This window comes from Macaca thibetana, chromosome 1 (genome assembly GCF_024542745.1).
Source record: "Macaca thibetana thibetana isolate TM-01 chromosome 1, ASM2454274v1, whole genome shotgun sequence".
In the NCBI taxonomy this organism is placed as follows: domain Eukaryota; kingdom Metazoa; phylum Chordata; class Mammalia; order Primates; family Cercopithecidae; genus Macaca; species Macaca thibetana.
The window spans coordinates 14947031-14958496 of record NC_065578.1 but is presented as its reverse complement, the minus strand read 5'-3'; the positions used below and the strand labels follow the sequence as shown (position 1 = coordinate 14958496).

The 11466-nt window shown below is 58.2% G+C and overlaps 1 protein-coding gene across 12 annotated transcripts in view; it reads right to left on the bottom strand.

The window, feature by feature from the left end:
* Positions 1-12: 12 nt before the first annotated feature.
* The window catches only part of LOC126954946 (chloride channel protein ClC-Kb), a 38307-nt gene continuing 26853 nt past the window's right edge, over positions 13-11466 (bottom strand). For 4 of the 12 annotated variants that reach the window (XM_050791092.1, XM_050791116.1, XM_050791107.1 and 1 more), the window contains exons 4-20: positions 10624-10752; positions 9257-9396; positions 8881-8958; positions 8718-8796; positions 8076-8201; positions 7621-7705; positions 7407-7508; positions 6705-6789; positions 6262-6435; positions 5765-5834; positions 5492-5602; positions 4897-5110; positions 3533-3666; positions 1796-1884; positions 1547-1630; positions 794-880; positions 13-447 (exon numbers count right to left, since the gene is read on the bottom strand). In XM_050791092.1, coding sequence (XP_050647049.1) covers positions 400-447; positions 794-880; positions 1547-1630; positions 1796-1884; positions 3533-3666; positions 4897-5110; positions 5492-5602; positions 5765-5834; positions 6262-6435; positions 6705-6789; positions 7407-7508; positions 7621-7705; positions 8076-8201; positions 8718-8796; positions 8881-8958; positions 9257-9396; positions 10624-10752 — 1835 coding nt within the window. In that variant the 3' untranslated portion in view covers positions 13-399. The remainder of the gene's footprint in view (positions 448-793; positions 881-1546; positions 1631-1795; positions 1885-3532; positions 3667-4896; positions 5111-5491; positions 5603-5764; positions 5835-6261; positions 6436-6704; positions 6790-7406; positions 7509-7620; positions 7706-8075; positions 8202-8717; positions 8797-8880; positions 8959-9256; positions 9397-10623; positions 10753-11466) is intronic. The other 8 variants (XR_007725786.1, XM_050791047.1, XM_050791080.1 and 5 more) reach the window with 5 other exon arrangements.

Below are 11466 nucleotides of genomic sequence, written 5' to 3'. Positions count from 1 at the left end.
ATGGACAGCGGCTCTGGGAACCAGCTTTATTTTTCTCTGGAGCCTCTCATCGGGAACCAGACAACCCCAGAGGGCATCTGCTCCAGCCCTTGGTGACAGCATATCCCAATCCCGTCATCCATTAATTGGATGGCCAGTCACTGAGCACCTGGCAGATACTGGTTTTCCGTCATCTCACACTCAGCTCTGTCCAAGGTGGGATTTGTCTTTCAAGGCAGGAGCCATTGTCACACCCAGGATGAGCCATCTTCTTCTGAGCTAGGTTAGAGTTGTCTGTTATGCCAAGGAATGGAGCTGGGTTGGAGTGGGGGTAAGGGGTGACGGGGGAAGAGAGGCAGGGTCTCAGCCCAACCTCAGTACCAGGGCAGCTGGGGTGCCGTTTCATCTTGCTGGACTGGCTCACTTTGGGGCTGGTGGGTTTGTCAGGTTGGAAATTGCTTTCTTCATCTAGAACAGAGAAAGGGGGAGGGGGCTGGAAGGGGGATGTAGAGGAGGTTGACAGGGCGGCACCAGCATTTTTAGTCCCCTAAGGGTGGTTTCTGGGTGAATAGTAGAGCCCGTGCCACCCCATTGCACAGATGGGGTCACTGAGACAGAGGGGGCAGGCTGGCCACTGGCCAGGAAACAAGGTAGGGGAGCCAGGCCCAGTGGCCAATCTGGGCCAGGAAGAGGGACTCATCAGTATCCTCTGAATCCCCCCAGGTTTGGAAGGGAGCATGCCAGTGTCCCCCCCACCTCCCCAGCCTTCTCAGGCATGGGTCCCCTGCTTTGTTCTGCCCCAGGACCCTGGTACCTCCACCCAGGACACGCAGCCCACAGCTCTGCCCCGCGATGTCACGAAGAGGGACTGAAGGTTCAACAGCTCAAAGAGGTTGTGTGCCTGGATGGGGGATTGTTAGGAAACACTGGAGGGTAGAAGGCGCCCAGCCCACCCTCTGGCCCACTCTGCCACGCCTCTGAGCCGGGAAGAGGGGCCGGGCCTGATGTGTGTGGGAGGCAAGAGATCCAGGCCTGCAATGTCCCGTGTGGCCACTGGGGGATGCCAGAGTCCATGCAAGGTTCTAGGCGAGACCACAGGTGAACAGGACGCAATATCCAGCACCCTCCAGCAGCACAGAGGGGGCAGGGCCATCTCCAGGTTTCCTGTGGGCCTCTGCCCCTTCCCCGCCCATGTGCCAGGCTCTGTCCTGAGTGGCTAAGTCTTTTGTGCAAGATCACACAGGGAGAATGTGGTGGACCTGAAACTGAAGTGCACGTGTGCCCTGGTTCAACTCCACTGTCTTTCCACCCAGATACTTAAACATTTGCCACTCTCCCACTTCCCTCATCTCTCTGCATCATCCCCGCAACCCTGGCAGTGAGGGGCGACAGGGCAGGAGCTGCTTTGCCCAGTCTGCTGATGAGGACACAGGCCCAGGAGGAGAAGGAAGCAGCATAAGGCAGGCGGGGGCGCGGGTTGGGAGGGGAGGCTGAAGCCTGAGCTCCTCATCAGCTCTTTCCCCACCCAGGGGCCTCATATGTCACACTCCCCAATTCTCCCTGTTACCTCATGCAGGGAAGTCTCCGGGGACAGCTTCAGGGTCACTGGTTCCGTGGGGCAGCCCCCAGCTAAGATGTCCTGGAGACACTGCTGGGAGTGGGGAAGGGTTACAGGGGAAGGGTTACAGGTGCAGGGCCGGCCTCTCCAGGATGCCTCTCTCAGACCACCTCTCCCTCAGGAGATCAGCAGGCCCCTCCTGTCCCAGCCCTGCTGACCGACCCCCACTCCATCCCCACGCCCCTCAGGAGTACCCACCTGGTGTCCTGGAGCCCAGGAAAGAGGCTCAGCCTGGAGGGCCTGCACCAGCTGGGCCCTTCGCACGATGCCCACCAGGATCTGGGACTCTGGCAAGTGGAGAGGGAGAGGGAGGGAGGCGCATTAGGAGGAAACAGGAACTCACATTTACTGAGCACCTACTTAGCCAAGAACTGTGCTGGTGTTCCTATGGGGCTGTTGTAACTATTGTCTCCCATTATAAAGGACAGGAACTGAGGCTCAGAGACAGAGAGGCTAATTGTCTTGCCCCAGGTCATTCAGGTGTGGTAGCTGAGGGTGGCTGAGTGAGGCTACCAGGGGGCCAGGAGGGACCCTGGCCACCACTGAGATCCCCCACATTGCAAGGTCTCAAGACAGGAGCAAGCTGGGGACGCCAGCACGATGAAGTCTGTGTGTCAGGGCTGGGCTTTCTCCTTCGTTTCCCAAGAGGCTCACATCTGGCGCAGCCCAGTGAAGGTGCGAACCCAGGAGGACCCTGTGTTCTGAGGTCCTACTGTGTGCTGGGGCCTTGGCAAGCTTCACTCTGGCCCTGGGGTATCAATGGCATTGTCAGATATTTAGTTTTGAGGGCCCAGCTTGGTGTTTTTGCTTTCTGTTGAGTGGAATAAAAACTTGACACTTAGACATATAAATGTCCCCCTTCCCTTTTAAATGAACAATGAAGGCTATTTCTTGGGTAAGCAGTGGGGTCCCACAGCCTGGGCCTGTGTTGGTTGGAGCACTTTGCTATGGCTCTAAGGGTAAAAGAGGACTTTGTCTTCGAGGCTAATTCTTTCTTTGCTCCAGGAGGTGAAGACTCTTGGGGGGCTCATCCGAAAGCAAACATTTTCAGATGAGATATTTGGCATGTTCCACTGCATAATGCTAACAGTCTTCCAATTAGTGGGGAAAGAAGGGCCTAGCATTTGGAGTGAGAATGTCTGGCAATCATATACTCTCTTGATCCCTACTTTCAAGATGATGAAAATGCAGTACATAGAGCTTAAGTGGTATACTCACAGTTATTTAGCTCATAAATGGCTTTATCCCTCTTGGGGTGGGCATAGGGGTGACCACTATTGTACAGGTTGCTCACTGCATAAGGTGCCTACCCAAAGTGCAAGTGGAGACCAAAATCCAGCTGTGATGTGCTTGCCAGGTGTGCACCTTATCTCATTTGCACAGGGGGACACATGGGCTGACAGCAGACTTGAGTGAGCAGGGTTACCCCCCAACCCCGCCTTATCTTCTGAATGCAGATACTGGAGTTGTACCCACAGGAAATGATGCTCTAGTTAAGGTTTCCGCAAGAAGCGGGTTCCATGCCTTTTAACAAGGGCCACCATGCTTTTGTCTTTAAGGAGATGTTTACCTTATGGCAACAGGGATTTGGGGGAGGGGTCTCATTTGGGGAATGCTTAAAGGGAGGCCTGTAGGGAAGCTTCCAGAAGACCCTGGTGGTGTCCCCATGCTCCTACCCCAGCAGCTACCCAGGAACTGCCTTACAAGCACCCAGCCGACTCTCTTTAGACATGTCAACCACCCCAGGGGAGGGTGGCCATGATTTCCATTTTACTGATGAGGAAACTGAGGCTCACGTGAAGTGACTTGCCCAAGGTCACACGGTTGGTTGCTAAGTCACAGAGCCTGGATGCAGATCCTGTCTGCCTGACAGGTCCAAGAAGGAGGCAGAGGGCATCCCCCACCCCTGACTTCCTCCTCCCTTCTGGCTGGCACCTGTGCTCTCCACCAGGGGATACTCGGCCACGTCTGTGGAGGTCACGACCTTGACCACCTCCTGCAGTGGTGTGTCCTTGGCCAGTGTGGTGATGCTGCGGTTCATGAAGTGCTCCACCCTCACGCGGTGGGAGCTGCAGGCAGAGGGGCTCCCATCAGGTCCCAGAGTCGGGGATGTGAGACCCAGGCCGGCAAGGGGATCTGGGGGAGCTTTGCTTGAACTGGGCACCCATGGCTCTGGAGTGTGGACAGGGCCGGAGAGGTTCATGGAATGAGGGACTCCTGGAATCCACGGTGGGAGGAAACCTGGGGACCACGTCAACGATGACCCAATTCCTAATTCCCAGCCCCCTGGACCCCCATGTCCCCCAGACCAGCTCCACTTTGTCCTGTTTTACCCAGCGGCCTTCCCTGGAAAATTTAATTTGAATAAAAAGTATATGCGGATGGGCACGGTGGCTCACACCTGTAATCCCAGCACTTTGGGAGGCCAAACAAGGTGGATCACTTGAGGCCAGGAATTCGAGACCAGCCTGGCCAACATGGTGAAACCCGTCTCCACTAAAGTTACAGAAATAATCTGAGCATGGTGGCACATGCCTAGTCTGAGCTACTTGGGAGGTTGAGGCAGGAGAATTGCTTGAACCTGGGAGGTGGAGGTTTCAGTGACTGAGACTGTGCCACTGCACTCCAGCTTACGTAACAGAGTGAGAAAGATTCCATCTAAAAAAAGAAAAAGAAAAAAAAAAAGTGTATGCCTCCACCAGGGAAAAACTTGAAAGTCTGGAAACCACTGGGGTAAGCAGCCCCGTTTTCCAGATGGGGAAACAGGTTCAGAGCAAGGCAGCAGCTTGCTTGTATTTGGAGCGGGGCCTCGGACCCAGGGACTCTCAGAGCCTCTTTGGTCTGCCTCTCTGGCACCAGAAGCTGCTCTGGTCCTATCTGGTTGAGTGAGGACCTCAAAGCCCATTTCCATTCTCATTCCACCTCCTGCTCCCAAAGTTCCAGTGAAGCCTGCAGAAGTGGAGAGAGGGGAGGAGACCCAGATCCGGTGCTGGAGCAAGACATGGCACCTCTCTGAGCCCCGGTTTCCTCAACCTGTACACGGGGCAATACTCATCCTCCTGCTGTGGAGCCCTGCTGACCCCTAGACAGACACTGAGGCCTCAAGGCCAACAACTTGCTCAAGGTCACCCGGGGCACTGGGGAGAATGGAGACCAGAGCGCAACTGTGTGTCAGCCCCTCCCAGCCCCCATGTCCAAGGTTTGCTGCGGTGGCATTTCTTTTTGGAGGTGCCCTCCACCCCCAGCCCTACCCGGACACTATGACCCCCTTCAGCCAGCCTGAGGTGGGCACCGCTCACCTGATGTTGCGGCCCAGAATCCATGGCAGGTATGGCAGCTTCTTGACAATGATGGTGCCATCGTAGAAGGAGGGCTGGCAGCTCTGTGCAATGGCATTGGCTGCCAGCACTGCCATCAGCACGGGCAGTGCGTGCACTATCTGGCCGGTCAGCTCAAAGGCCAGCAGCGCCGTGGAGATGGTGTGGGTCACAGCCCCTGAGAAGGCTGCAGCTCCTGCAAGGGCAGAGTCAGGCAGGGCAGCTGAGGCCAGGGGCCAGCCTCATGTGAGGGCAAAACTGGCATAGCTGCGACCAGCGGCTAAATGTGATTTGTAAGAGGTTACAGCCTGGGCACTGTAGGAAGTGCCCAGTGCCTGGGCTTGGTGAGAGGACAGGGATAAGGGAGGCCACGGGGCTGGGGATAGGACAGGAACCATGAGGGAGTGATGGGCCCCGGGGAATGGTGGGACTTAGGAGGGACAGACCCCCATGAGGGGTGCGGGGCTCACTGGGAGGCTCAGTGATGGCTCTGTGCCCTGTGGAGCCACCGGCCAATTCTCCAGGTCCAGCCCAGCCCCACGATGCTGCCCACCCAGCAGGGCCCTGACTTACTCACCTGCCAGGGCATACCCCCCGGGCATGATGGGATTGGTAATCCCTCCAGCCACGATGCCCTCAGGGAAGATGAAAGAGAGAGTCTCCCCAAAGAGGCGCCCGATGGCAGCTCCTGGCCACAGACTTAGGGTGAGGGGGAGCCAGGCTGACCTGGCCCCCACAACCCTCCATCCCTGAGGACCATCCTCAGTACCACCTGGGGGGGGTGAACCGGGAGCCATGGCCCTGCCCCAAGAACCCCGAAATTATCAGAACCTCAGGACTCCAGACTCACCATAGATGAAGATGGGCATGAAGTACCCGGCAGGGATGGGGATGGTGGTGGCCAGAATCAGCATCCAGAACTGTGGGAGTGGGGAGCCCGGGGCAGAGGTTAGAGGCCGCTGGGCAAGGCATTGACCAGGGAGGACAGGACAGGGGACAGGGGAGTGCCCTAGAGAGAAAGAGGGTGCCGGCCATGCGCCCACTGCCAGAGTCTGGCATTAGGGGAGGGTCCTCACCCTGAGAAATGCCCACTCTATGCCTGGCACTGTGCCAGGTACATTCCTTTCTTCCTCCTCAGTCTTCCCAGTAACCACCCCATTTTAAAGATGAAAAGACTGAGGCCCAGAGAGCTGAAGTCACTTGTCCAGGACCATGCAGTGGGCAGGGAGCACATCAGGAAGTGTGGGTGGAAGGCCTCGGCTCCATGCCACCAGGTGCAGGGAGGCACCCCCCCACCCACCAGAGCTGGTCCTGGCTCTGTGCTCATCTGGGAGCCAGGGGGCCCACCTTCATAACCAGGAAGAAGGCAAGGGTCCCAAAGATGGTGAACCGCGGGTGGTACCATTCCCACCACAGGTGCTGGGGGTCAAGCTCTTCAGGCCAGGGTGGGCTGGAGTTCCGGGTCATCAGCCCCCAGGCATGGTTGTCAAACAGCGAGTCCAGATGCTGCTTCATAGACAGCTGTGGCAGGGCAGGTGGGAACATGAGGGGCCCTGAGTGGCAGACCCCAGCCACCCCCGCACTGCCTAACCCTGCCTGGAATCCTCCTCTGCTACTTCCCAGCAGGGGGCCTTGGGCAAGGCTCTGACCTCCCGGAGCTGTAATATCATATATAAAATAATGCCACAGCATCTCCCTTATGGCGTATTGGGGGGATTAAGTGAGATACATGCAAAGGGGGCAACAAATAGGACTTCCCCACTCCTGCCACCCCACTTAGGGCCCCTTACCCGAGAAGCTAGGAAGCGGCCTGCACTTGGCGGGTAGGTGATGGAGGCGAGAACCAAGGTGGCCAGGGCGGAGTACACAGGCTTGCTGTGGGGGGTAGGTGGGCTCTAGGGCTGGCCCTCCCTTTCCCACATCCCCAGGAGAGGGAAGCAGGGCCTCGAGAAGGCAGTACGGCGAGGCAAGGACTGGGGAGGAGGAAGAGCAGGAATGGGGGACATGAACTGAGCCAGCTCCAGGGGACAACAGCTGTGGGGTCAGCCCCACACTCCTGGGCATTTTTAGGGGTAGAGGCTGATAGGAGAATTGGGGCACAGGCACGCTGGGAGGGAGGACAGAGTGGGGCCAGACTAGGGCAGGGCTCATGCACCTGGGGCAGGAGGGCTTAGCCAATGCCACGGGCACACACGGTTTAAAGGGAGAGAGGGACCAAGAAGGGGTTAAAGGTCAATGAGGGGGTTGGGGTTCACTGAAGGGGTATAGACTCAAGGAGATATGGGGATTAAATGGGGAGGTTTGAGGCCAGTAAAGTAGGGGGGCAGTGACTGTGGGGACTTGTAGGGGGTGTTAGGGGCTCCACATGTGGGGCATTGGCTAGGACGGGCTTTAGGGGCTCAGGTGGGAGGTGGAGCTTTCTACATAAGGTTGGGAGTACGGGTGGGGGAGGCGCTTGCTGAGAGGTCCCCAGCCCCTAGCCCAGAGCCTACCTGGTGGCCAGCAGTTTGGAGCTGAACCGATTGTTCTTGATGAAGCCAAAGAAGGTTCGCTGACAGAAGAGGTAGGCGCAGCTCAGGATGCCACAGAGACCCCTGAGGAGCATGGAGATAGGAGTCCAGAGCCTGACCCCAGTACCAGGGGCTGCAGTCCAGGCCTGGAGGGAATGCCTTGTTGGACTCTCAGGGGCCCAAGGCACCCACTCACCCCAGTAGCACAAAAAATAAGATCTCCGGCAGGTCGAAGGGAACGTCCACCCGGAAACTGGTCTTGTAGAGGGAGGTGATGGTCTCTGGGGAAGGAGAGCAGTGGGGAGACGAGATGGCGCTCCCACCCCACCCGAACACAAGTCCCAGACTAACAGCCCAGGGTGGAGGGGGTGCCAGGTCCTGACCCGGAATGTGTGTCCTGGCATTCCAGGCCCCCACAACCAGGCTCCTGCCTCCCTGCCCAGCCTCATCCTTTCTACCCTCAGGGCTCCTGCCCTTCATGTTCAGCACACGTCAGCCCCTTCCATCCTCCCAAAGAGGTGGGAGCAGGGAGGAGGAAAAAGAGGGAGAGAGAGGGAAGAGGAGAGCAAGGGGTGTACACAGGGGAGAAGGGGGGGCCACCTCGCCCCAGCACCCAGGCAGGGCCAGGGTCAGGCAGCCCAGGGGGCTCACCCTGCTCGCTATTGAAGACCGCCAGGAGCCGGAACATGAAGGCCCCGCAGGTGGCTGCAAAGAAGCCCCTCCAGTAATCCCAGACAGAGAAGTGGGAAGACATGACCTCGATGCTGAACAGGACGCCTGGGGGCGACACTGATCTCAGGTGGGCCCCCCACCCCCACTCACCTGTGGCTGTAGGGCCCCCTCCCCCTGTCACCTCCTCCCTGACCCATCTGTCCTGCTCTGCTACAGCCCGGACAGGGACAGACAGGAGGGGAGGGCAGGGCATGCGCCCTGGGCGAGGAGGAGCCAGCTGCCCAGAGACCCATCCAGCCTGGAATGAGGGTGTGCGTCCTCTCACTATTGGGTGGGGATGGTTGCGATCTCCATTTTATAGAGGAGTAAGCCGGGCTCAGAGAGGCCAGCGGGCCAGGGTCACACGTGGATTCCAAACCCAAGTCTGTGTAATGTTACCCTGAAGCCTCTCAGCACCGCCAATCACATCTGGGGGGCGGTGGCTATGCCCAAGGCGGGGCCGAAGTAAGAACTAGAATGAGACCCACCCCCTCCTCCAGGCTCTCAGCTGGGCCGAGGGAACCCAGGGAGTGAGGGGAGGAGCTTGAGGGACCCAGGGTGCGGAGCATGAGGGGGTCTCACCGCTGAAGGGAGCTCCAAAGACTGTGGCCACGCCCACTGCCGCCGCTGCCACCAGCATTTCGTTTTGCTTGCTCTTGTTCTAGGGGGATCCGAGTCCGGGGCTCAGCATCAGCCCCCTCCCTCCCCACTCCCATTCCTCCAAGGAAGCCCCCGAGTCCCTAACCTCAGGCTCCCCGACGGTCGTGGTGCGCACACGGCCCAGGTAGGCAGCCATCATCACAGACAGGTGCACGAAAGGGCCCTGCAGAGGGAAGGGTGGGCCCAGGGCCCAGGTGAGGGCAGCACAGACAGCCTTACCCAGAGGCAGCACGGCTTCCCCACCACACCCCCTCCTCCATCTCTCCAACCCCCAGGGCTGTCCTCAGATGGCTTTTGTCACACTCTGGGGACCTGGCCTGGCTCTTTCCCCAAGACTGAGCTTCTCAAAGGCAGGGACAAGCCCAAGTCCCCTCTGACCCAGCTTTGGTGGGGTGATGGGGGTGAGGCTGGGGTGGCTGGGGGGGGTAGGGTGGTTGGGGTGCCCTCACCCCTGCCCATACCACTTTGCCCAGGAAGAGGGTGCTGCCACAGGCCAGGGTGCAACACATGCCCACCACCTTGGCCCCAAAGTTCTTGATATCCAGGTAGTCCTCCAAGACCACACCCGACAAGATGGTCTTCACCTCCGGGATTCCAGAACCTTGGCGGGGGTGGGCAGGGCCAGGAGAGGGACAATCTCTAGATTAAAAATCTCAACACTGTACCCGCGAAGTGTTTTCAAATTACGATCTCGCCAGATCAGCAGAACCCTCTGAAGTTAGGATTATTTTCCTTTGGGGACAGGGTCATGCTCTGTTGGCCAGGCTGGAATACAGTGGTAGGATCATAGCTCACGGCAGCCTCAGATGCCAGGGCTCATGTTATCAGCCTCCTGAATAGCTGGGACTATAGGTAGAGACCACTTCGCCCGCCTTACTTCTTTAAAGAGATGGAGTCTGGCTATGTTGCCCGGGCTGCTCTAGAACTCCTGACCTCAAGTGATCCGTCCGCTTCTGCCTCCTAAAGTGCTGGGATTACAGGCGTGAGCCAGTGTGCCCAGCTGGGTTAGGATTCCTTTGTTTGTTTGTTTGTTTCAGACAGGGGTCTCACTCTATCACCCAGGCTGGAGTACAGTGGTGCAAACACAGCTCAGTGCAGGATCAAATTCCCCCGCTCAAGCAATCCTCCCGCCTCAGCTCCTGAGTAGCTCGGACCACGGGCACATGCAATCACGCCCAGCTGATTTTTTTCTATTTGTTGTAGAGACAGGATCTCCCTGTGTTGCCCAGGCTGGTCTCAAACTCTAGGCAAAAAGTGATCCTCCTGCCTCAGCCTCCTAAACTGCTGGGATTACAGGCATGAGTCACCGCACCCAGCCTAGGGTAAGGTCCTTAAACTCATTTAGCAGATTTGGACGCTGAGCGTCACAGATGGAATGTGAGTTGCTTACATTCCTCCCGCCAGACCTGGCAGAAAGCTGTGGTAGGATAGGGGAAGCCTGGATGAAATCTCAGGCCACCACTGAGTGAGCCTTGAGCTCCCCTCTGCTAGCCTGGAGCTGGAGGCCGGGCTGAGTGGCCAGGTGGAGCTGTGCCTCCTCCACCAGCTCCTCCCTGGCACTGGCCACTGCAACAGGCTTCACAGAAGAACCTCCCACCAGGCCTCCCATCAAGTCCCAGAGGAGCCCCTGGAAAGCGGGTAGGGCCAGCAGTGACCCAGAGGTCAAGATCTGGCCTTCCTCCTGTGTCCCTTCAGGCAAGCAACATGACTCTTCTGGGCCTTTGTCTGAGAAATGAGGCTGCCGCTTCCCGACTCCCCCCATCAGAAGCCCCCTGGGATCTGAGAAGGTTTTGGCCAGTGGGGACTGGCGTGGTGACTGTGGACTCACCTCCAGAGGAGGGCGTGATGCTCTGGGAGAAGCCCGAGGAGAAAGAGACGAGGGCCACAGGGTACACAGTCCAGGAGAGATACCGGAGCAGGTGGCTGTCCCCAATCTCCCGGTACAGCCACTGGTGCGCTGGGGACAGCCAGATATCAGGGAGGCACCCACAGCCTCTGCAGCCCTCGGGGCCAGACACTGTGGTGCCCACTTACTGACCAGTCAATGGAGTCATGAAGAGGGAAGAACCAGGCCACCCAGTGAGGGGTAGACCCCCAAGAAGAGGCAGGAGTATGACCCTGGGTCCATATCCCAGGTTTCCACTGCCTAGCTGAGTGACCGTGGGCAAGCCACTCAGCCTCTCTGAGCCTCAGTCTCCCCATCTGTCAAGTGGGCTAGTGATGGGCTCTCCCTCACAGGCTCATTGAAGACTAAAGAGGGCCACTGAGAACTAAATGACACAGGTGTGAAGCACCAAACACCATAGTAGGTCCTGCTTCTGGCAGCTGAGGGTCTCCAGAGAAAGTGTCTTAGACCCTTCCTGGCCCACACCCCCTCTTCCAGGGAGGCCTCAGGGTGGAGGCAGGCTGCTGAGGGAGTGGGGGTTGGGAAGGAAGCTCCAAGCTTAGTGTTATAGGCAAGTGCCCCCACTCCCACCCCAGGGCATGGAGAAGGGAAGGAGAAGGAACGGGGTGGCTGGAAGAGGAGGCAGAGAGGTCAGAGGAGGAAGCGCTCTTGGGAACATTCAGGCCTCTCTCCCTTGTTCAAATGAGATAACTGAGGCCCAGAGAGGGGCAGGAGCCTGCCCAGGATCACACGGCAAGTCAGGAGTAAAGCCAGGACCAGATCCCC